This window comes from Anser cygnoides, chromosome 5 (assembly GCF_040182565.1).
Source record: "Anser cygnoides isolate HZ-2024a breed goose chromosome 5, Taihu_goose_T2T_genome, whole genome shotgun sequence".
In the NCBI taxonomy this organism is placed as follows: domain Eukaryota; kingdom Metazoa; phylum Chordata; class Aves; order Anseriformes; family Anatidae; genus Anser; species Anser cygnoides.
The window spans coordinates 57,913,997-57,940,031 of NC_089877.1; the positions used below are offsets into that span (position 1 = coordinate 57,913,997).

A 26,035-nucleotide genomic window follows, 5' to 3' on the forward strand; every position below is an offset into this window, starting at 1 on the left:
TGTAATTCAGGCAGAAATTACATAAAATAAATAGATTATATGACAGTAATATGTGGACTTGTGAAAGTCTACCATCTTTGCAAGACATCTCTGTATTGCTGTATAAATATATGTATATATGAAGAGAAAATACGCAAAAATAATTTTGAATGTGGTGAAGACCTGTGAGCAGATCCTGTCTATGGAGATATCAGGGATTAAACATATTTTTATGATAATATTTCATTGCTGAGCTTTTGAGAAAAATATTTACTGGTATCTTACACTTTGAAAAATATTGAATATAAATATTAGAGTTTACCTGAGCTCATTCAATCAGTGAATTTAATAACAGAAACAACTCTGACTCACTAGAGAAGAATGTTTTTCTACCCTAAATCAAGATTGTGCTTTTATCCAAAATCTATAGTCTTGCCCAGAATGTTTATAAGGATGCAAATATTGTATGGGATTTTTTTATTCTAATGAATATTCATATTAGTAAGAAGATGTTTTAAGAAGAAAAGTCACTGTATTTTCTAATCTATATTTCCACATAGCATGTTGCTACAGTGTTATACAAGCTTTGTAAACTAATCAAGTAACTACTACCTGACTTAATCTTTCCTTTTTGTACTGGGCTGTAGAGTGAATATGTTCCAGCTCTTCTTTCCCAGCAATTTTTCTTTTGAGGCTGAATTGGACTCTGTATGGCTCAGAATATTGAAGAATCTTAAGTGCATCTTCATATTTGATGTTATCAAAAAATATTGTAGCACTTAGAAGCTGATCACCTGCAAGAAGAATCAGACATCATTTCAATTAGTTTGTATTTTCTTGTGATTTTTCAGAATCTGCTGAATTAATGTTCATACAAGAGAAAAATAATTAACACCTATCATTGATTTACAATATAAAATTATGTTCACAAACTAGAATTACAGAATAGTTAAGGTTGGAAGGGACTGCTGGAGATCATCTAGTCCAACCATTCTGCTTAGGGCAGGGTTAATGACAGCAGCTTGCTTCAGTCTGTGCGCAGTCAGGTTTTGAATATTTCCAAGGGTGGTGACTCCATAACTTCTCTGAACAACCTGTTTCAGGGTCTGACCACCCTGACAGTAACATTTTTTTCTTATATTTTTCACTATTTAGACTTTGGACTTCTGTTGTTGATTAAATCACTATTTACTGGAGTTTTGCGGCAGAGTATTTTGTAGAAGAATTAAAGGCAGGTTCTTTGTGAATGTAATAATGAGTTGTTTTTTCTTTCCATTTTATTTGTGTATATACTACTTTCTATATATCCTTTTCACCATTCCAGTGAAAACTTGATTTTTTTAATGGTATACAAAACAATTCATGTATTGTTAATATTTAAGAAACTTATCTTGGAAATTATTAATATGGAAAGGTTATATTAGTTGGCTTGTCATCTTCTATTTCTATTATCTAAACAGATGACAGATCAGGCAGGTATCTATATACAAAGAGATATATGCCTGATTATTATAAAACTAAAAAAAAAAATCAGAAAATCAGACTGTACCTTCTCTCAGACTAAATACTTTTGAAGCAGGAGACTCCTTAAGTACTTTTTTAATAAATATTCCTTCATCTCCTCCACCTGTCACGCTAAAACCACTAGCACCAGCTTCCACTTCTGTTCTCAAGGTCACTTCCATTGTCTCCTAGATGTAGAAAAAGATTTGAATTTACGATTACTCATTTGTATTAAAGTATTTAAGATTGTACAATAAGAAAAGTGAGAATTCTGAGGTGTATTTTCAGTAGCTTAAGAAAGATTATCTAAAGCAGAGAATGTACTTGTTCAGTGTGGGTCGAGTCTGTTCTAAATTAAATTAAGCACGTGTTAGGTCCTTGCTGCATCAGGGCCACAGGGAAAATAGATTATAATTTGAAAATGTGAAACATACGGATTTTTTTAGGGCTGAAAGTCTGCATTTTCTGTGAAGATGTTAGGCACCTGAATTAGAGTCAACAGGCCAGAGAAGTCAGAATAAGAGTCAGTACTGTACTATACTGAAACCAGAGAAGACTAAAGAATGTTGAAAAGAATAACACAAGGACCCCAAATATGGCAAGTAAGTGTTCATACCTGCTCGTGCCCCAATGAACAATTTGTGAAGTTCCTGGCCAAACCAAGTCTGAAGTGATTCTTTTCTCATTTGTCCTTTCTGTCTACCCATCCACATCTGCGTAACAGACTTTACTGTTTTGCAAACCATACATCTAAAACTATTGAGTGTTTTTAGACTGACCTGTGGATGACTCTGTTTTGATTTGTCTGTAGAATATTTTTTGTTTTCTTCTTGAAGCTGAAAAATAAGTTTCAATTGTTTAGTGTTAATTAGTTCTGTTCTAAAGTTCAACAAAATGCTTGATTTAGACCAAGAACTGAGGCTGACTTTACTGGCAACATAGTCAAAACTGGGATATACAAGTAAAATGTACAGTGTTAATGATTTAACTACATAATTCCCAGTAGTAAATTAGATGCAGGGCCTCCCTGACTTGTACCAAAATTTGAAGGAAATGAATGCCAGAGAGCAGTTGCATCAAGACATGGAGAGCTTTTCTCAAGTAGCATATTTCTCACGCTTTCATCTTTGTGAACAGCACACGTTTTTCATTTATTTGATTTCAGCATGAATTTCAAAACATTGACTACTTAACACGAGTGTGCTAATTAATTTTTTACTTTTGAATAATGAATAGATACAGGTACTTTTGAAATATGTTTTAGATTCAAGTAAATTAAAATATTTTAACTCGGAAAAGTGTTATCATTTCTTGACACCTTGTGCCCCAGGTCCCTTAAAAATGAAGTCAAAAGCATTTTTTTGCCAAGAAACAAGAACACGACCAACAACAAATCAAATAAAACAACAACAACAAAATCAATGAACATGACCCTTAATGAACATGGCAGGGAGGGAGACAACACATCATTGTATATGGCATATGAGTCTTGGCTTGTTGTAGGGGCTGAAGTCCTTTCAATTAATCTGATAAAGCCATGTCCCCATGAAACTTAAGTGTCTTGCCTTTAAATATTCTTCTTCTATGGAATATTCATAAACTGGAGAGGAACCCTGTGGCCTTGGACGGATGTCTTCTACTGCCACTTCATTAACCTGAGGAAAAGAAATGAGTGGTGGAGAAGGCACAACCATGGTTAAACAGTGACCCATTTTTTTAGGAGAGATTTTCAACTTAGGCACAGCCTCTTTCTGTGTACACATCTTTTATTAGCAATGGTGAATGCAGAATAATGAATAACTCTTTCCTTTGGTCAACAACAAACATAATGCTCATTTAAGGATGTTATTCAAGAACACAAGGAGCAGACTCCAGAGTGACAGAAGTACTGGTACAGTGACTGTGGTTTTCTTTACAAACTGTATGCATCTATGGGCTGAACAGAGTGAAAATACTAACAGATCAGTTAGTGACAATTGAAAAAGGCTATAACACTGCCATCCCCTGCTTTATTTGCATGGTTAAACTTTGCATCTTGCAACTTCAAACTTTACTGCAATCTATAAACAAGCAAACCATGGGAGAGTCCCCAAACGAGCCCTGCTGAGAATCGTCAGACTGTGGGAAACCTAAACCAGCAAATGCTTTAAAGAAATGTAATTGTAGCGAACAGTCATGTCCTATTTTGCTAGGTCTTGGTATTAAACTCATGCTGGTGAATCATGGTAAACAGCAGATCACACTATGTTGAAGCATCATTCCAGCTTTTGAGCTGGCAGACTAATCCCAAGCAGAAATACTACAAGCCACAATATTTCTGATGCAGAAAAGAATCACCAGCAAGACCCCGCTATAAAAAATAATAATAATAAAAAAATTAAGATCCCAATTTCACAAGGTAATTTAAAACAACAACAAACCAGCAACTCACAGAATCTTCATCTTCTGCATCAGCGTCAGCATCTCCCGGAGGCTCTGCCGGTCTCAGCTGTCGTCCAGAACCTGAAAGCAGCACACAGGTTGTGGGTGTCTGTGTGAGCCTTGCAAAGCACAGAGCAGCGAGCTTCCAAGCCAAAGCAACCCTGAGCAGCACTCCTGCAAAAAGCGCTTAGCCAGCGGTAGGAAGGCCTGCTTTCGTTCAAATTCCTTATCTCAGATCTCATTAGCATGATCTTTCCAAAAATACCAGACGTATTCATATCCAGAAACATAAAGGCTTTTGTAAAATAAAATAAAAAAATAAAAGAGGAAAAAGTAGAACTAGAAGATGGCCTGACTTTTTTTTTTTATTGATTACCAAGGAGGCTTAAGGTAGGCCTGGCAGGGTTTTGGCAGTGGTGGGGCTGCAGGGTGGTCTCTGTGAGAGAAGAGTGCGACCGTCCTATGACAGATGCAGCTGGTTCCAGTCAGTGCCAGCTGGTTCCAGCCGGTTCCAGCTGGTTCCAGATGGCTTGGTAAGGCACAGGACACATCCACTGCCTGCAATGCTGACCCAGCCAGGGGAGTTTCTGGCACCTCTGTGGAAATGAGTTTAAGAAACAGCAGTAAACACAGAAAGAGGGAACAATGTTAGAGGAGGAGGAAGAAGGAAAACACAGCAGAGCAGGAAGAGAGAGGAGAGAGAGCGGAGCAGGAGAAATGCTGAAGCAAAGTTTTAGCTTGAGTAGGAGCTGAAGTAAAAAGCTGTCTGAGCAGGCATGGAGAGTAGGTTTGACTCTGAAGGGTGGAGGAACCCACAATGGAGCAGCTGAGTGTGAAACAAGGAGCTGAAAAACAAAAACAGCCCCAATCTGCTGACCCCTGCCACCCACACAGCCCTTGGCCTCCCTGAGCTGAGGGGACTGGAGACCAGAATTCGTCTGGAGGGGAGCTGAGGTGTTTCTCCCAAGTGCGTGTTTGTTTGTTGATGGTGTGTTTTTGTTTTGTTTTGTTTTGTTTGTTGTGTTTTTTCTTCTTCTTTCTTTTTTTTTTTTTTATATCAGAATTGGCGATTAAAAGTTTAAAAGTTTGCTAATTGGCAATAAATTAAAGTGATTGAAATTCCCCACCTAGAAACTCTTCGTTGACTGTGATAGAGGTCTTACGGGAGTAAGCATCATGATGTTTTGATAGTCATAAAGACTCTGCTTTTATGGTTTTTAAAAGAATCCAGGGCAGAGAGGAGAAGGAATGAAGGAGAAGGGCTGTTTGAAAATATGATTCTTTTGAAATGTCTGAAGTTGAGCAACAAAGAATGAAAACAGCATGAATATATTATCTTTTTTAGTGATCTGGGTTTAGCCAGTAGATGACAGTGTGGCCGAGTTACACATTCCCTGATGCACAGGATATTCTAATACATGCATAAGTCTTGTCCTGATGATTATACCTCTTTCCTGTCTCCATGACACATTGTTTTCAAGGCATCAGGCTGTCTCTCTCTCTCTCAGGACCGATTCTGCATAGTTTTGGCTCTCCTAAACATATCCCCTGGCTTAAAAATATGCTTGAACACTAGAGAAGACAGCCACAAGCAAAATTGTGTGATTTGTTCATTGTCTACTTTAAATGAAGAATTCTTGGCTGGAAAATGACATTTTTGACTGTGGATATTGCATGCTGTGTGTGCAGACAAGCTGGCATGTCTTCTGTATGCATGCAATCACTCTACAAGTTGCCAAGCTCTTGTTAAAATGGCTGTGATTTTGATAGCCTTTTTACATAGTTTACTGATCTCCTACATTTCTTTTTTTTCCTTGACTTTTTTTTTTCTGCATATGAAATTATTTACTATAGGCAGAGTCATAAAAGATCTGTACCATGCGATCAGTGATGGACCACTTCAATAAGATGAATGGTGATAATGTGCTTCCAGTGGGAATGTCCCATGTCAGTCTGGGGGCCAAATTTCCAAACTTGACTGAACAGAGGACACCTTAGCCATGTGTACATCATCTTAATCATCTCTCCTATGGTATTTTAGCTCCAGAGAACTAGGATCAACTTAGAACATAATGGGACTGCCAGACCTTGCCTCCTTTAGCATTCACAGGCCTAGTCATGACCCCTACGAAGGACAATTCCAGAGGCCTAATCATGACCCCTACGAAGGACAATTCCAGAAAATGGTCTTAATGCAGGTCCTAATTCAGATTAAAGACCTAAATATATTGTTTTGATTTTTTTTTTCTCCCAAAAGCTCTAGCATATGTAATTTTCAGAAACTCGATAAAATTGGAAAATGAGCATTTATATGTGTATTTATATAAACCTGGTTTTAGGCATTTCTGCTTGAAATTTCTGGAATTCATTCATGAAACTCTTCACCACATTTATTTTAATGAGTATCATATGGGGAGAAGAGCTGCAGGACTGAGGTTTGATTGTTTAATTTGCTTAGTGCTTCTAAATATTCAGGTGCCAACAGCAAATTTTATGGCTATTACTAAAATTCCAAGAAATCGTAAGGACTTAGGCTTGTGGCATTGCCGTATTTTTCACTTGGGAAAATCCCACCCACGAGCTTTGAAGTCCAGTAGAATGACTTAAAAGAATAGTACTTGGATTGCTAGAGCGTTTGCACTTTAGTGCAGCACTTTAGGCTAGTTACAGCATTGATCCCTGGTGGCTGCCAATGATTTGCTACTGGAAAACTAAAAGGAAAGAATTATCTGGGAGGATTCTTGGACTGGTTCACTGCTGTTTCTCTTGTTTTACTCTGGTGTAACCTTAGTGACATTTTAGTTGTCTAGAACTGGAGCAATGCAAGTATGAGGTTCTCCATGCTAGGGGCTTATAGAATCATTTAGGTTGGAACAGACCTCTAAGATCATCCAGTCCAAACATTAACCTAGCTCTGCCAAGTCCACCATTAAACTATGTCACTAAGCACTACATCTATACGTTTTTGAAGTCCTCCAGGGATGTTGACTCAACTACTTCCCTCGGCAGCCTGTTCCAATACTTCACAACCCTTTCAGTAAAGAAATTTCTCCTAGTAGCCAACATAAACCTCCCCTGGAGCAACTTGAGGCCATTTCCCCTCGTCTTATCACTTGGTGCTTGGAAGAAGAGCCCGATCCCCACCTCGCTATTGCCTCCTTTAAGGTCATAGTAGAGCGCATAGGTCTCCTTTGTAGATCTCCTTTGTAGGTCTCCCCTAAGATGCCTTTTTTCCAGGCTAAACAACCACAGCTCTCTCAGCTGGTCCTCATAAGACTTGTTTGCTAGACCCTTCACCAGCTTCATAGCCCTTCTCTGGACATATATCAGCACCTCGATGTCCTTGTAGTGAGGGGGCCCCAAACTGAACACAGTACTCGAGGTATGGCCTCACCAGAGCCGAGTACAGAGGGACAATCACTTCCCTAGTGCTGCCGGCCATGCTGTTTCTGATACAAGCCAGGATGCTGTTGGCCTTATTGGCCACCTGAGCACACTGCTGGCTCATGTTCAGACAGCTGTCAACCAATACCCGCAGGTCCATTTCCGCCAGACACATTTCCAACCACTCCTCCCCCAGCCTGTAGCATTTCATGGGGTGGTTGTGCCCCAAGTGCAGGACCCACCACCTAGCCTAATGGTCAGCACTAGCTTGAATGGCCCTGTATAGTTTGCACAGTTGATTTATCTTGCCATCCAGTAGGGCATATCCTACGGGTTCTAACAGAGATAAAACTCTCAAAACCAGTTACTTTAAACAAAGGATACAAAGAATGATTAGGCGACCAGTACCTTCAAAATCTTCCTGTTGCTAAGACTGCGCTATCCCTAAAACCCAAGAGAATTACATCACTTCCTGCAATGAGACCTGAACACTTACTTCCCATCAGGATGCCGTGTTAAAACAACAAATTACACTGCCAAGTCTTGTTCGGTGTGGATGTAGAAAGGTATACCTGGCCTGGATGATATCTCAGAAGATCACCAGAAATGTCATATGCTGTTTAGGAGCGAATTTGTCAGTCTAAAAAGCCTCTTTTACCCACCTCATGATGTGTAGAAAGGGAGAGAGTCCTCCTGTGAAAGCCCTTAGTAAACTGCTACCTCTCCTAAATGGTAATAGCAGGATGCTTTCCTACAAAAAGGAGCAACAATCTACAGGGTTAATAGAGATGCAGCTGAGATTACACGGAGAGACATCAGCTACACGAATGACCTCCCTTCCCAAAGCTTCACAATTAGGGCCTTCGCAACCATCCTGATTTCCCCAGACTCCGTGTGCTTGTTTATTAGGTCTCCCCTCTACCATAGTCAACCTATGTCATAAAAGACTTCTTGTACCCCTCATTCCCACTGTAGAGTGGGTCTAAGATTTGCTTTAGATTTGTTTCCTTAAAAGCAATATCTATAAAAGAGGGGAATTACAGTACATTGATGAATTCCATTTTCAGCAAAGCCTTCTTTTTGTTTGTAAAAGACTGTGCCAATAAACTATAATTTATATGCATGTCATTCTCATGCCCCAAATAGTAACGATGCCAACATTTTATAGGTTTTAACTTTTTTTTTATATAAATCCTGGACAACCAGTGCTTTGTTCCAAATGTTTTCATAAACAAGATGGAATTTACATCAGTGACTACTTCTAATAGCCAGTGAACTGACTTCAGAACAAGGGAATTTTTTGAAAGTCGGCAGTAGGAGTTATATAGAATGGAACATTTTCATATCATATGACTGGAAATTGTGTTTGCTTTTAAAAATACATTTTAACATTATTATTATTTTATCTTTAATGTAGCAACCCAGCTGGGCTGTTTTGGGTAAAACTGCAAAAATATAAAACCAATACTTTCTTCGGTGTGCACATTCTGTGGGTAACAGTTTCAAAAAAAAAATTTAGACATTATAATCAATTTAAATATGACAGTATAATCTAATTCAAGTCAACTGGGTATTAATGTATTGTATAAACTGAACAGAAACATAGCTTTAACTGTGCCACTAGTGTATAAATTTACCATAATCTGAGTGCTTTAAAATCAAATTAGGAATAAAACAGCAAATGACAATACCGGATATGTTGTTAAAAAAAACACAACACTATAGTATTTTGCTGATCATTCCAGCTTCCTTGCTTACAGATTATATTCCTTTCTCTGCAGTTCTTAGATTTGGGCTTTCTGCCTCTTAAGATTTCATAGTACAGATATGTTTGCATATGAATGTAGTAAATTTAAGAAGTCTGCTCGTACTTTTTAAATATGAAGTTTTTCTTTGCATCAAATCCTTAAGCATTAGATTTCCTACCAAAAGTGGCTTTGTTTTGTTTTATTTATTTATTTCTGTGGAAGAGAACTATAATGCTGTTGTCTTGTTTTCCCTGGGATTTTAATATAGATTGGTTAAAACCAAGAGGAGTAGCAATCGTAGCAATGCACATATTTTTGATAAAGATTGAATGCTGCTTATTCTCAGGTAGTATCGTCACCAGAAGAGGTTTCCTCTTGCCATGTACCAACTGGCATGAATTATCCAACTTCACTACTGGATTTCTCTTAAACAGACAGAAACCTGAGCTGTGGTAAACATAAATCTTTAGGAGAAAACTTTTATGCTTTGCTCACTCATTTATTATCGTTTGTTAACATATGAGAGCCACAAAATTGTGCCTTTTCTTTACTAGGATTTTGATAATTACCATTTCTTAGCTGCAATAAGAAACAAAGAGTTCTGTTTGTCTGCTATTGATCTGGTCATGTGGAAATTTATAGCTTTGAGTCCATAGTGAGTTAGAGGACTCATGCTTAGACACGCACAAGGCTGAGACATCTTTAGATCAGGTCTTTTCTGACAACGCAAAGCACACCCTGGGCACAGAACTTTATTTGCATTATCAACAAGGAGAAGGAGGAGTGAATAATTATGTGACAAACAACAACAATAATAATTTGCTATCATTATCATTGTTGGCACTCTGTTTGACCCAGCAAATAATTTATACATGTAGGTCAGCAGTTTCATGGGGCTCCCTCATGTGCTTAATATCACATCTTGTTATAAATAATGTTATGCATCACTGCCATCATTCAGACCTTCAGCTGGCATCAAGACCCCTCTGCCAGGGCAGTACCCCCAGCCACTGGGTGCCCACACCTGCAGACCTGTCTGTCCCTGTGCCCTCAGCCCCCCCTGTCCCAGGCTTGTTGCCTCTCATGCATACGCTGCTGGTCACTGCTAATGCACTGCTCCAGAATTGCTCCTGTTTTTTAAGTTGAATCCCTTTCTACAAATGGGTAGTGTGCCCTTCCTTATTTATTTATTTATTTATTTATTTTATTTCCTATTGCTTGTTCTCACACTCTTGTAGGTATCACAATTTCTTGGATTCCTTCTCTTCCCTCAGAGCTCTCACAGCCTCCTGAGCAGTGCTGAAGCCCCATAACCCCTTCTGATTCACTTCTCATATTTGAAATAGGGAATATTTAGAATATTTAGAATATTCAGAATTGTAGGTCCCAGCTCAGGAAAGCACTTGATAACAGGAACACTATGCACATGCTTGGCATTTAACTTGGCCTCTCAAGAGCAATTTTTCTGATAGGTAAGTTTACCTGACTTTAGTTTACTAAGAGAAAATTTTCACTTTGAGGTAATAGGCAAAAAGGCAGCAATTCAAACATTTTACTTTTTCTTTGGCCTCCTCAGTGCTTTTCATATCTGGTTCTATTTTATTTCCATCCCCATCCACAGCCTCAATTATTCTGATGGTTTATTAAATTAATGCATACGTCTTGCACTGAGTTCTCTGGGTTTCCGAGGATATCCCAGGAGACTGAAGACTGATGAACAAATGTAGATCAACCACCTGATTAAGATGTCATTTCAACGAGGCAGTGTCATCAAGCATATAAGCTATTGCATTCCTGGTTTAGTTTCCTTAAAGCTCTCATGGCTGAAAAATAGCCTAAATCAGGTCTTTTGTTTGTTTGTTTGTTTGTTTGTTTGTTTTTAAAGCCCTCACAGACAAAATTATAATGATCACAAAAAAAGACCATCTTTTCCATCTCAGCTGCCATTTTCTGCATATGAACATGATTTTTTGGCACTTTAAAAAAATATTTTCATCATTTTCCAAAATTTGCTGTGTTAAAGATCTCTGAGCTCAAAAGCTGATGTTTGTGTTCTCTCACCACAGGCAGGGGCTGCTCAGTGTGAGGGGCTTGGCTAGGTCAGTTCAGAGCAACCAACCCCACCATCCAAATCCTCCTGGGCAATTTGGAGGAAGAGTCACGTTCTTCCAAGCAAGCAATGCTGTCTGTGAGGGAAATGACCCTGCAAGCATCACTTGGTGAAGATCAGAATCTGAAAGCTTCTTTATGCATGCACCGTGCTCCTGAAGGAAGCTGCCACAAGGCATTACCAGTAAGCAGCCCCGACAATGCTGGGGAAAAGCATCAGCTGAAAACTGAGAGGTCCATTTTCTACAGAAATTTCCTAGTGCATTTCAGGGGACTGGTCTCATTCCATTGTCCTGCGAGATCCCCCGGGGCCGAGAGTTACAGCAACTGCTGGGCAGGGCCCCGGGGCACGGCAGGACCGCAGCGGGAATGCGGCGGCTGTCACTCTATCCGGGCAGGATCCGTGGCAGTGGGGAGATGCGGGCGCAGTGTCACGGAGGAGGCTGCCTCTCCCAGCCCTGGGTCGCAGGAATGTAATCTTACTTCGCTTGGACCCCTGCCAGCGAGACAGCGGGGGCACCCGCTCGCTCCACCTAGACAAACTAGCTTGTCAGCTCCAAAATGAACTATTGCCACAGTGGAAAAAGCAGCCGTTCTGCCTCAGAAAAAGTGTTAAAGTGAGGAATATCGCCCCCCTGCTTTTGTGTTTCCCCTCTGCCCTGGGCTGGGAGTGGGACCCTCCCCACCAAGCCCTGAAATTCTTCTCTCCCGAACTGCTTCTGTGGGGTGAAGACAAAGGGCCTAGCCCGTGGCATGGCGATACAGAGGCTGCATGCGGCTAGAGGGGTTTAACAGGCCTTGCTGTCTGCAGGATGCTATCAGAACCAGTTAGGCCTGTGTCTGAGCTCTACTCCCGCCTTTGTTTTGTATCTGGTTTGGTAATGCCCCCTGGCTGCACTCTGTCACTTGGCTGCATACTTGTGCCGTGATGAATGTAACGCGGCCTTCCAGGCCAAAGCCGGGCCCTGTAGCACAGCGGAGCTGGAGGAGCGGCTACTCCCAAATAACCAATGTGTGAATAGTTTCCTTCCATTCAAGGCATGAACAAGATGTTTTGATTCAATGCCTTGGTATGTTAAGCTGCCCTTGTCGGCAGTTAGAGTACTTCATTAAAAGCCTTCAAATCATTTCATCTCAAAGCCTTCTGAAACCAGAAAATATACGTAAGTTACAATCATCCATCTCCTCTCCTGGCCAGAGAGCTGTTTGTGAACTTAGCTCCTGCTTTTATCAAAGGGAACAGGCCTCTGCTCTGCGACGTACGTCCAAGTAGAGAAGCATTTAGGGAGTTAAGGTTTCTTACACCCCAGACTGGGCTCTGTAGGATTTTACACAGCATTTTCTACAGGTTGACTAATATCAGGGAAGATGTGGAAGAGCACTGGCATCTAAGAACAGATATAAACACTACCATAAAAAGAGAAACTAGCAGCCCCCAGATGAAAAGGGGAGCGAATGGCTTTCCCGTGTGTGTGTTTATTGATAAGCTCTGTCCACAGATTTAAAACTATTGAAAGCATGCCTGCTCACACTTTGCAACAAGAGCAAAGCCTTTCATGATACCGATCAGAAAGGGGCTCTTTATTTTTACAGTCGTGCATCTTTCCTCTGATGGTAAAGGTAAACTTAATAGAATCCATACGGCATTTCAGACCATCAGAATAAAAGCACCCTGGTGGGGCTCCACACAGACTTTCTCAGCTTAAGTCATATTTAAGCAATAAAATCACAGGGGATTTTTACTTCCAAGCCTTTTTTCTTTTTTTTTTTTTTGTTTTTGAATTGCCAAATTGAAGTTTTCCAGATCCTGAGTTAATGAGTTTCATCCAACTATCACCATTTTTCAAGTACTTGGCTGAAAATTACTGCAACACATTTACAGTAGTTCTTGTGATCTATATAGGAAATGTAATCTAGCCAGATCCACACAAATCTTCTGGTGCTAGAATAAAATATTTAGTAAAATATTTTAATAGTCCAGTATTTCACCTAGTACTGAAAAAGAGCAATGTTTTATAGGAGTAACACAGTATTTGAAAATAAGCTCTCTACTAAAGTTTATTGTGACAACATCACTAGAATGATGTCCAAAAAAGATGGCAAAAACAGGCAGCACTGGCTTACATCTGAATTTGTCCCTCCTGATTCATCCTTTGTTGTGCTGGCTAAAATACGGCTACAAATGGCAGGGTTAAAAAGACAGATGGAAAATGCTCATGGCACCACCCAGACAACCAGAGGGTCAGTGCTGTTTCTCCCTGACCAAACGTTCTGTCTCAGAAGTAAAAGTTTTGCATTATCTCTGTAGTTTTAGTCTAATGATTGCCTGGAGGGTAGGTGTAATGTCCTGGTCTGTGTCTGTGTGTGTGCTTGTTGTAGGCAGGAATTTTCCTCTCTCTCAGGTTTTACGTGACAGAAGGGGTTTTCAGTGTGTTTTACTTCCTGCAGGAATTCTCATGGTGTTCTGGTGTGTAATTATTGTGATGCTAATATGACATTAGAGGCCTGTCTGATAATTATCAGTTAGGACTTTTCTCCAGGACTACAGTGCCTTTATTCTCACAGTGTCAATAAGGGAGGGGCATCACTTTTTAGCAGTCATTATTATATATGTCCCAGCTCCTGGGCTGAACAAAAATTGCTTATGACCCTTGTGAAAGGGGCAAGTGTGGTTTAGAGATTCATAGCCAAATAAAGCAATAAAGACTGGTTTAATCCACTGTGATCCTCAACAGTTTTATCTCCTGGGACTCTCAACAATTTTATCTCTTGGATATACTGCTTTGACTTGCAACTGAGTCATTACCAGTGCTGTAAATACTCATACGGCTACCCAGCTAAAATCTGCCAGGGTGTCACTGTCTGGATTTCAGGAAGGGTTTCAGGGACATGTTGCAAGTGAAATGCTCTCACTGGCTTACCCACTTCAGAAACCCTTGTAGGAACTACTCTGCAGGTATTTGGTTATCCAATATACTGATTAGGTATGTTGCAGCTTTTTTCCCTCTGAAATAAACTCCTCCGCCTATATAACAAACTTACTCTGTGAAAGTGAATGCAAAGCTGCCTTCTTCTCGCAGGCGGCTCTCTTCTTACTGTCCTCCCTGCTAGATAGATAGCTGTGAATTCAGCTCTTATCATGGGCTGCCTAGAAGCGGAGGCAGGTGGGTGCCTATTGCAGATAAGGCCCATAAAGCTCACACAAATTAACTTTCCCACATTCCTTCTCCTCGCTGATTCATCCCCCCAAGAATCCAGGCTTCTCCTGGAGCAGATTGCCTGCTCCATTGCCAAAGCACAGCCCTGGCCAGGCTTAGAAATGATCAAACAAATATTTATCAAAAATCATCATTCTGTCTTGATTGACAGCCCTGGAGACTGAATTTCTCTGGCTTCAGAGTAAGTATTTCTTGAGAAGTAGTGGCTGTAACCCCAAGCTGTCTCTTAAGGCAGCCCAGTGCTGACCTGGAGAGGTTTCAATGGGTAGCAATGTAAGCTGACTGTCCTCTTTGCTGCTGCATTAAAGAAGGATGTTAATTTTTGGTACTTTTGGTAGAGTGCACGTTCCCTTAAGAATAAGTCTGAGAAAATCTACTAACACTATGTGAAAAGCCCAAAGCAACTGATACGGACTTTATATAAATGCCACTTACCACTCCAAATCAGAAACAGATTTTTTCATCCCAAGCTGCTCTTCAAAACAGTTTAAAAAAAATCCTCACCATAATCAATGTGCAGAAAATATATATATATATACATTTATATTTATACATAGTTCAGGCTAAAGATTCTTATGGTCTAGGAAGACTTATTTCTCTTTACTCCACTGATAAAATTCAGTGCAAAATTAAGTGCCCAGATGTAGCAATATTAATGGAGTGATGTTACTGTGCATGTCTCTCTGGTATGCTGGATATAGCCCCTCTCAAAACAGGAATGAAGAAAAAACCTCGTAGCTTTTCCACAACCTTTTATGGGGGCTTTAATATAAATAACTGCCCTTGGAAACAGGTTTTCAGTTTGAGAGAAAGTTCCCTGGGCAACTTGTTTGGTTGTAAATCACCACAGAAAAAAATATCTTTTAAGCTTTAAAATTCCTTAATGTATATGTAATACCAGAGATATGGGAAAAAGGTGACAGAAAATTCTTATGGGAAAATATTTTACATCAAAGATAAAGTTAGCAGTTCCTTCATTTTGTTAAGATAAAAATCTTTTCTGTCAATAAACAGTGATGGTAGCAAAATAGTATTTGGCACAGCTCAATTTCTCTTGTTTTTATGTAGTGCAAGAGAGTCCCTTCAAAAATTAAGGAGAATTTGTGGATGCAAACTGTGGGTTTACAAAAGCACAAAAGCTCATTTACAGATAAATTAATCCATTGATTCAATTTAATGAATTAATTAGTATAGTTCTGTTCACATCAATGTAGTTCAAGTCTGAAAAAAAATCAACTATAGAGTGGGTTTTCAGCCCAAAGAGGTCAGATTTCAAAAGAATTAAACAGGTGACCTACCAAATTCTTTGTAAAAATGTTATCCCCTTGTTTTGGTTCCTTGGTATTCACCTCTTTTTTGAAAGACTTTTCCTAGCAGAGGTATACCAGAATCACATCTTGCCCCGGTATATTCTAAGCTTCAGTTTGATAACTGTCCTCATTTACAAATTAAATTTGTGAACTTAATCTGTACTCTTTGAAATTAGAAATAATCAAATATATGAGGGTGAAAAACATCAGAATTGTAAGTGGGTCAAGTTATAGAAGGTGAAGCTGAAAATGACAAGCTTTCTTTGCATTATATTGTTGAAAAAAAAAAAAAGTGAATCTTTGTGCATGATTTTTAAATGATTCAGTGCTCACTTTTCCCCTCAGCACCACCGAGCCAGCCAGTGAGATGCCCAAAAATAACAAATTAGTATGCTTGCCTAATAGATTAGAGGAAAACACAATTTAGTTAAGGAAGTAGATTTCGGTTTCATGTTTCACAGAAGTTAGTTAAAATGACAGGGAGAAAACATTTTTTAAAAACTCACTGCTACAGTTCTGGATTTCTTTTTGATTAAGACTCAAATAGTGAGCGAGTAACTGTACTTTGGTTCATCCATGTAGTAACTGGTGAATTAACTGAGAAGGGTGGAGCTGTTTGAAAGCACTAAGAAAACTATTTCTTGAGTTTGATTATCACCCCTACGGCTGATTCATAACAGTTGCAAACATTCAGAGACCTTCTGTAATAAGAAAATAATGATATCTTATGGAAATGAGTAATTATTTCTTTATCATAATGGTCTACTTACACATAGGTTAAATATATTTTAATTGAGTTAAAACAGGATGTGTTCTTTTTGAAGGCACATGTTAATTGTTATTATTTTTTTTTGATGAATAGCTTTTCTAGATTCAGACTAACATTATAAAGGAGATTAAATTACATTTTGAATGCAATTGAACCAGCAGCCTTGCACCAATACAAAGCTGGTATAAGGAAAAGGAAGACCCCAGAGCTTTGGTTACAGTCTTTGAGATCTACTGCAAGTAGGTGGAGCTGATTCTTCTCTCAGTTGGATTCTTTGGAGTCTCTTACATCTGTGCAACAAGAGGACAATCCAGTGGCTTGTCCTCACTTTGCAGAATGCCAATGACCACTCTGATTTGCAAAGTTGTGGAGAGTTTGGGTACAGGATGTTAGAATGGGAGGCATCTGAAGATGGCCCTCAGTCCCTCACTAGGTTTTTCTGCACAACCTTTCAAATCATATTTTAAATTCAGGTGTTTTACTACTTATGCTCTCTTGCAGTCTGCCGCATCCAATAGCCCCCGTGAGGACTCTCTGCTTTCTGTGAGCTGCAGTTGATCACGTATGACAGAGAGGATGCTGTTCTCTCCCAGAAAGTTGCATTTGTCATCCTCTCGCCATCACCATATACAGCTTACAGTCAGTGATGCCAGAAAAGGAGAATGATTCCTGCCTTGAAACCACAAAGTGGAATAATTTTCACTTTACTGTAAACAAAAAAAATTTCGTCACTATCTTACTCCAGCATTTTTAATGACTGCAGTAACAAAGTCCTCTGTAAACAGGGATGTCAATAACATTTTAGCAATGAATGAAATATTTTCTTTATATTGTGCTGTTGGAGTTGGATATGACAGCACTCTGCAACTGCTACTCTGAGTGCAGAATTTATGTTGTGTTTTGTTTTTTTTTTTTTTTTCATTACAAGTACTCTGAACACCACTTAATCACCCTTTAAACACTCTTTTGATGTAAGTCTGTCCCTTTTTGACTAAGGGAGAAAAGGAAATAGCAAAGTGTTTGGGCTGATCTTTGAAGAACACAAGCAGCCAAAGCACTCCTGTTTTGAAAGAAACGAAGTGTTTGGCATCTTTCAATGCACAGCATGATGCAACTGTGCAAGGATGGGAGAAGGGCAAAGACAATCCATGTATTGCCCAGAGTCAGTCCTACTTCAGGAGCTGCTAACTGAATATAAATAAATAAATTCCTTTTACACTTCTACACCAGGTAAATCTACTATGGTAAGGTCATCTCAAAAGGTTTTGAAAAGACACCAGGGCATGCATCTCAAGTGCTCAGAACCCAGGACAAGCAATGCTAAGCCAAGCACAGTGAACAGGGCCAGGGCTAAAATCTCGTGTCTCCTGGGAGGTGTTCTGCTGCTGATGGGTTCAGTTAGGGAAAAGAGCTCTTTCCTTTTTGGAACAGAGCTTGGGCAACACTTTGTGCTAGATCTTGTTCTCGATCCCTGGACTTTGAAGGCCCATTCTCAGAGGGCCTGTGTATGTGCACATGCAAAGTACACATTGCTGCAGGCTTACCCTCTGCAGCCGGAGTCACTGGCCCAGTTAAAAACTTCTGGACTGGTATTAGCATTGTGTGTAGGTACAAGAGGACTCTGGGGGGTTTGTTACTCTTATCGCTTGGACACATGCGGATATTATTCATGAGTTAGTTACTCTGCAGACGTCTGCAGCAGGGAGGGTCACAATCGCTTCTACAGCCACATGCCTGAGGAGAGGGGTCTGAAAAAGTATCTGAACAGTTTCTAAGGAAGTTTCAGCTCTCCTTGCTGAGCAGTGCCAGCCCAGGGATACTGGAAAACACATTTTTCATGCATGTGTTTTGCATTAAATACAGCTGTCAGAAAAGAGGAGGGCTCATGTTCCTGAAAAGGTGCGGCAAAGAGAAGACAAATGGTTGGAATAAAGCCTTAACAAGAATGTGCCTGCTTTGCCTAGGCAATAATCACCACTCCTACAGACCCTTCGGGGCAACCTTTAAACAAGCTGGCTCGGGGACTAGTAGCTGTCTGGCTGCGGGATTTCAGGGACTGCTGTACAAACCCAGCCAACTCCCCAGCTCCTCCCCATCCCCACGCCGGCCAGATAGACACTGGCTCTGCACAAACTGCACCTTCCCCATGCTGCTTCGGCACATCTGGAGGGAGATTATCTGCAGCTGAGCCTGGCTCTCCCTGCCATGCTGCAGATAATGATTTCCAAGTGTGTTGGCAGTGAGCTGAAACCATCTCCCGCAATCTGATAATGCTTACCTCTAATCGTTTTGCTGCAGTAAAATTATGGAGGTGAGAGCAGAAATGGCAAAGCGGCTGTTTATTTGCTTGATGATAATTTTCCTCGTATTCAATAGATTTAGGTTCAGATTTTGTCCTCTGATCTAAATGCACGTTCTGAAGGAGTGCAGCTGGATTTACACCAGTGCAATACCAGAATTGGGCTTGCGATCTTCAAATGTCAACATCAATTAACAGATTTGCTTATTTCACTGTAATATATTTGTATTTTCTATAAAGCTTATATTCAGCAATAATGGTTTAACTGAGATGCAGTTGTGTGGCAGCAGTGTACCACATAAATTAAGCTAACTCTGGGTAATATCACAAAAAAATATGTGTTTATAGCTTCATGCCAGCTTCTGACTAATGCTTTTGTTTGTTGCTATAGCAAACCACACATGAATCTGATAGCCAAAAGCATGTTTATGACTAACCTTAGCTCTCTGGGGATTGAAAATATGGAATCAAAAAAAACCTCACAACACAATGTGAGGAGAACATGATAGGAAACACCTTTTTTGGCACAAGTTACTATGAACATTAAAAGTGAAGAACATCAAGAGTGGAAAACATTAGGAAATGGGAACTGTGGGAATAACCGGCTTTAACCCACAGCGATTCAAATGGAGCTTTTATTTCACATTGCAGAGTTGTCTGTGCAGCACTAGAGTACATTGCAGAAAGACCTGGCTGGGTGTTAAGGGATGGATCTAAGCCTCTGAGGTCTGGGAAAGCTTTGGATCACACTGCAAAACATTCAGATCACCTTACTCAAAATCATTTTTACGCTCTGCCTTGACACCTAAGACACTGGTATTCACGTAATTAATTTCTATTATGATTTATGCTTCAGGAGTTTCCAAGAACCTGTCCCAAGACCGACACCTCATTACGCTGTACAAACACACAGTGAAGAACAATGCCATCCCAACACGCTTTTTGGCAAACGAATGGGGAGAGCCGAAGGGAGAGGAGGGCGGACGGAGGGGGAGTGGGAAGCACCGACAGAGGCAATGGGACTGCACTGCCCACCAAACCACAGGCTGAACCCAGGGGTCTTGCACCCCAGCTGACTTGTCTGGTTCAGGTTGCCAAGAATGTTACCGTGGGAAGAATAACTCCTATCTACCCTGCAGAGGCAGGAAAATCAATAGTTAAAGTGATTCCTAATCTAGGATAGTTTACAACAAAGCTACGCTACAGCAGGCAAAGTTTGTATTAGTGTTGTGTATTATTCTTAATAACCTCCCTCTTTAATGGGTAAAAATAAATAAATAAATAAATAAATAGATAAATAAATAAATAAATAAAGGGGAGTATTGCTGTATAGTGAATAGAGACAGAAACAATCAGTGTTTTCTATTGATGTGAATTACACTAGCTCTACACTGCATATTGCATATTTATTCACAGATTTTGCTGTGAGTAAAGACATGATTATCACAATTCATGGCAAGTTCTTCCGTCATCTCTCCCAACACTCAGTGGAGAGTTCTAAGATCACATACAGCTTTATGGGGAGGGTGGCCTGACCAAGCTCTGGAGTTCCAGCTGTTTCCAAGAGGGTGTTCATGAAAGCCGTCTGGACCTGTCAGTAGGGTAAACATGATAGTATTGTAAATGGAAGCCTACAAAAATCTGTAGGACTCAGATGATACCTCCTGTTCATTTAGTACCACAGGATCAAGTCTTGAATTACTCAGATTTCGTTCTGCGCATACTCAAGCACAACATCCATGGGCCTCAATGAAACTGATAAAAGGCATGCTGCATCATGTTCATCGTGTAATTCAGGCTAATACAGCCCGAGATCAGCTTGGATCCCATCTCGTGCTATCCAGCTGAGTACACAGCGTTGCACACAGTGATCGAGACTCCATCTTTGTAAGAATAAATACTTGCAGAAAAAAAATGCAAGCATTCTGTAGTTTAGCCATGAGTTCAATCTATGTAGTCAGCAAGTAGCATGAGACATCAGCATTGCACAAAGCAAAAACCAAGTCAAATAATATTTCAGCTATAGCCTAAGTATCACTTCTGGACTACCAGCAACTGCTGCAGCAGGACATTTGACTCTCTTTTTTGCTTTCACATGCTTTTTTAGTTCTTAACGTTTAGCTGAAAATGCACCTTATAGAAGGGAAAAAAAGTTGTCAGGCTTTCCATGACCTTGGGAACCTGGAAACAGTTTTCACCACTGGAAGCATCATATGGAGACCGTTTCAAAACAGCTCCCCCAATTCCTGTGCCTTATCCCAAAAGCAAGTGCCCTTCCCTGGGACCAGTGTAGTAAATAAGATAAGGGATCATAAGTGTACGTGAAGGAGGCTGCAAACCTCATTCCCTGAATGACTTTCCCATCTGTAGTAACAAAGGCACTGGTTTCTAGTACCTATGGGTAGGTGTTTATGCAGGTGCAGTGCTGTGTAGTGAGCACTTTGGGGTCTCCAAGAGCATGGCTACCCCTCCTGCACACTTTGGGATACCGATCACGCAGACAGCATTGCCTGATATGTGTGTGGATGTGCCAGCTCAGGTCATGGTCACCAAGAAAGCCCCTGCACCTGCCCAGAGGACTGTGTGAAAGCGGGCGAGCTCTCCCTGCCTCGCAGAAAGTGAGGTAGCAAAGCAAAAAAAGCAACTTGAAAAAAGTCAGAAAGCAAGCTGGCAGCAGGGCCAGCAGCAAACACAACCCAGATGTCCTGGATTCCACCTCCTCCCTGCACCACGCTGCCTCTCTCAGCTCAATGCTGAAAGGAAATGTTTTACATTTACTCATCCCTCCTCTTCCTTTGTCAATAGAAATTAAAGCAGGCATCTGACTGCCTAAGTCTTGAATACTCTGATGGTTTCCAAGGCTTGCGGTGAAGTTAGCCAACATTTCTATTGAATCCAGCCCCTAATGGACAACTAAAAGTGATTTCTCTGCCAACTAGCCTATCAGTGCAAAACTCATCTAAGCACATATTACTTTGATACAGATATGCATTGTATATATATATATTTCATGGTTTTGCAAAGAACCACTAATTGCAAAAATGCTATTGTTGCAACTCAGCCAGTGGATAGACTGATCTACCACTAAAAAAAAAAAAAAGCTGCATCATGATTTTTCTAAGTATAGATTTAAAACAAGGCTCTGTACCTCTGTACTGCATTGAAAGGTAGGAGGGTCTGACAGGATGATTCTTGCACTGAACCCACTGAGCTCTGCCTAAAGACTGGTGGTTAATTTGTATTAATTTTCCGTCAATTTATTTTTTTAACAGTTTCCAAACATATAATAATTGCTCATTGAACTATCTGTGGTGTCTGTGGAGGGCCGCTTCCATGTATTTTCCAAAAGCAATGGAATCTCTTTTCCATGGGAATAAGGCACGTCCTGTCAGCAGAACATCCGTACTGCTGTCAGCCCTACGTGAGTCCAGGTCTCTGAGCAGGTGAACTCACTCTTACTTGCTTTTTCATGCCTAAGGCAAAAGCCACTCCGTTTTCCTGCCTGTCATCATAAAACTTCTGCTGGGAGCTGTAGGTGTTGTGCTGCTGTTGCCGTAACTCTGCCGGTGGGGATGGTGGAGGAGCTGCACAGAAATGGGGCGTTATATGTTGTATCCACCTCTCCTCCAAACACCGAGGGGTATGACAGTGGGAAGAAAAACGTTAGCAGCTGCAGGTTGCCTAAAATGCTAAACTTCTCTTTGCAGGACTCCCTCTTTTTTTCCTGACTAGAAGGCAAAGCCACGTTTTCACAGCAGGATTTTGCATTCGGGTCTGCAAGCACAGGTCTCTGCCCCTCTGCAGGACAGCGGCAGGACTGCCCACACGTACCAAGATCACCGTGCTCACGCTCAGACGCACAGTGTGCTGCTGCCTCGAGCACTTTGCATGCACCCACGTGCTGGATAACTGCGTCCACAGCTTTGCTCCAACCAGCAGGGATTTATTACGGCAGAATTTCTGGGATCTTCTAGACAATGAGACAGACCAAAACACAGCCCAAAAGAGCCTGCCTTCTTTCTCTGTAAGACTATTCTTCCACTATTTCCTCATTCCTGCCACCCCTGTTTCGCTTGACCAGCTTGACACAAAGCTTGCAAGGGGCACGTCCTGGTGGGTGGCTGTGTGTAACTTAACGTGGCGTGAACCTTAACCTGCCATCAGGCTGCAGCAACAACAAACGACAGGAATAAATCTTGACAAACGAGGCTGGATTTGTGGCATTTTTGTGAAACAATAGCAAGTTTGTCAGATTTGGCTCTGCCTTCATCCCAGAGGTGTTTCCTTGCAAGGCCTCTGCAGAGAAGTGTCAGTCCTTCTCCCTCCTCAAAGCTCCTGCAGCCAGGTTAAGGAACTGCTCCAGCTTGGCAATTCCCAGCTCCCTTCGCCTGAGCGTGCAGGCCCTGGCTGGCCAAGCACGTATTTTCAGCTGTGTCCGAGAGCCAAAACCTTATCACAGTCCATCTCCGTCTCCTCACAGGAACAGACCTAGCAGAGGAGTTAGCATGGCCTGCTTGTGCTGGGGTGACAGCCAGCTCCTGTTTTGGATTAGAGGATGATGGCTTTCCTTCCCTCTCCATCACTTATCAGGCATTTAAAAGAGAAGGATTCATGGGAAGGACAAAACGCTCATTTTCATGGCTTTTTATACCTCTTCTCCAAAACTGCTGGGTTTCTTTCCCTGCCTTTTGCTTCTGTCCCTGCTCCGGAGTTGTCATTGCCTCCATCCCTACAGCATGAAAGGCTTGCAGGCACCCTTAGCTGGTCGTGCTGGGGCACTGGTGGTGGGCTGTGTCTTTTTGCTGGGCTGTCTTCTCTCATTGCTGCCTCCACCAGGCAGACTGACTCTGCAGATGTCTGCCTGCAAAGGACCTTAAGGAGTGCCTGTCACAAGCTTCCTTTGTTGGTACTGTATGAATTTTCTGAATAATCTGAAAAAGCTCCAGAAACTGAGAGTAGGAAAAAAAAAAAAAAAAAAAAAAAAGTAGGATTTTTTTTTTGAGGAGGAAGCACAAGGGAGAGCTCCAGGGCAAGCGTGCTGTGGAAAGTTTGCTTGTGATCTCACCACGAGACTCAGGGATGATCTGTTATCACATGGACCGAGCACCCTGTTTTCTTTCTAAGAAACAAGCTGGGATATTTAGGAGATTACATTAATTCTCGGGGTAATTTGCAAGTGCTGTGTTTATTCTCTGGACTCTAAGGTTTATTTGGAAAGAGTAAGGCTTATATCTTTGTTGGCGAAGCATACCGTGTATACATTATAATTATGCAATTAATGCCTTAATCTCTGTGATGAACTTTCCTGGCATAATGCAGCACAGTTATACAAAGGCTTCTCTTTAATCTCCGAGGAAGGATATTTTTAAAAAGAAAAATATGATTTCTCCTGCTATCTCTACCCAACCCGTTTCATTCACAGATTCCTGCTAGGCTGACTGAAGCAGTTGTTAAATCCACTGAGGACATACAATCCAAATATAGATTTAGATCACGGTACCATTAATAAATATGTTCCTTTCATAACAGGTCTGTGGGGGTTCTGCTTCCATCCAGCTCTGTAAATCTCTGAAGTAACTGAAATGTCCCCTTGTAAATACTTTCAAAAGTCTGTTTTACACCACTTAGAGAGTCAATAATTTTCTAGTCCAACACTTGCCCCAAAAGCAGGGAGCAATAGCAATAGCAATAGCAATAGCCTATGACAATATTGCCCTTCACAACCACCCCAGCAGTCTGTTCATAGGAAGCATGATGAGTAAGTTATCCTCACAACTGCATGCATTATTTACCTTTGTAGTCATCCATCACCATGAATATAAAACCTACATGTAGTCATTCTCATGGGGAAATGCCCAGTTTGCCTCCTAAACGGGCTCTGACTAACTGGTTACTTTAATTAGCCGCTGAGTTGTCTGAGCTGTGTGTTGCGCAAGTAATTTTTTCTCATAATCAAGCCCATTATGTGAAAAAGTCAACCTTAAGGAGTGCGAGAACACAGTTCATGTAAAAATCAATGCAACCTTTCACTAAAACATAAATCAGATCCACTCTGGCATATATGAAAATATTTGAGGAATGTTTAATGACATTTTTGCATTCTTTTACGTTTTCTCCTTTCAGCTGATTTTAGAAGCAGGAATAGGGAAAGCTCAGCTCACACCAGGAAATATCAGTGATCAAAACCACTAGCTTTCTCGTGATACTTTCACAGCTCTCCAACTCATACGCCTTCTGACAAGCACACAGACATTTCAAACAAACAGTCAAAAAAACAAACTTTTCAACACTTTTTTGACCTGAGGGTGAGCTGTAAACCTCTTTGAGGTTCATCAAATGCTGTTTTCTAACTACTTTTCAAAATAAAAATGACTAATACCACTTAGACCTTTTTTCCCTTCAGAATATAATGCCAACAACATTTAAAGTAATTCTTGCTATGTAGAGGAGTTACTACCCCATTTTCCACCAAATCCTAGTTTTCACTCTTGCAAGCATGTCCTTTGAGCTTCTCCTTCAAGCTAAAATTTCAATTGTTGAATTCACTCCTACAAATAATTCTGCTAAAGGTGGATCTTTGGACTAAAACGAGAATGACGTGAGTCAGGGAAAAGAAGTTCTTGCGCGTACTTATTTTGAGGGACAAGTAGAGTTATGACTGACTGAGAATCAAAAGGCTGAGTGCTGGGGCAAACCACACAGCAAGCAAGGGGAGAGGTGGCCTGTGGAAAGCTGAATGGCATTAGCTTTCTAGGGCTGAAGTATGAGGATACTTAGGAAAAACAGGGGTGATTGGGCTGGTAAAATGTGTGAGCATCCAGGACTCACTGCACAGTGGGAGATTTTGCACCAATAGTAGTTTTTAAGGCTAGTTAGCTAGGACTTGCTGCAGAAATGGGAAGAAAGGCATGCAGTTTGCACCTTTGCTTTTTGGTGCTGGGAGGCTGAGCTGCAAACATAGCACTTGTCAAGGAGGGGGAGCTGAGAGGTCACTGGGCAGGTAGAAAGGTATTTAAAATCAGATGGCTGCGAGGATAACAGCTGCTCCCCTGACTCTGCAAATAGCAGACACAGTCCACTGCTATCAAAATCAAGTGGTGTTTGTTCTCTTAACTACAGAGCAGAAATAACATTTGCCCAGCAGTGAAGAACAGTTACTATGACTTTGGAGTCTCAAAAATTATCAGTGGGCTTGGAAATCATATAAACCTTATCTCCTTGTTTGTGTTTTTGAAAAACAGATAACTTTGCCCTCTGAAGGCTCTGCTATCTTTATTGGGCAGATGAAGTGGACA

At 40.8% G+C, this 26,035-nt stretch overlaps 1 protein-coding gene across 3 annotated transcripts in view; it reads right to left on the minus strand.

Annotated features, from left to right (window-relative positions):
- Positions 1 to 26,035, minus strand: part of AHNAK2 (AHNAK nucleoprotein 2) — a 72,958-nt gene that overhangs the window by 22,672 nt on the left and 24,251 nt on the right. For all 3 annotated transcript variants that reach the window (XM_066998441.1, XM_066998440.1, XM_066998442.1), the window contains exons 2-6: positions 3,914 to 3,984; positions 3,048 to 3,137; positions 2,262 to 2,318; positions 1,529 to 1,670; positions 592 to 773 (exon numbers count right to left, since the gene is read on the minus strand). In XM_066998441.1, the coding sequence (XP_066854542.1) occupies positions 592 to 773; positions 1,529 to 1,670; positions 2,262 to 2,318; positions 3,048 to 3,137; positions 3,914 to 3,984 (542 nt within the window). The remainder of the gene's footprint in view (positions 1 to 591; positions 774 to 1,528; positions 1,671 to 2,261; positions 2,319 to 3,047; positions 3,138 to 3,913; positions 3,985 to 26,035) is intronic.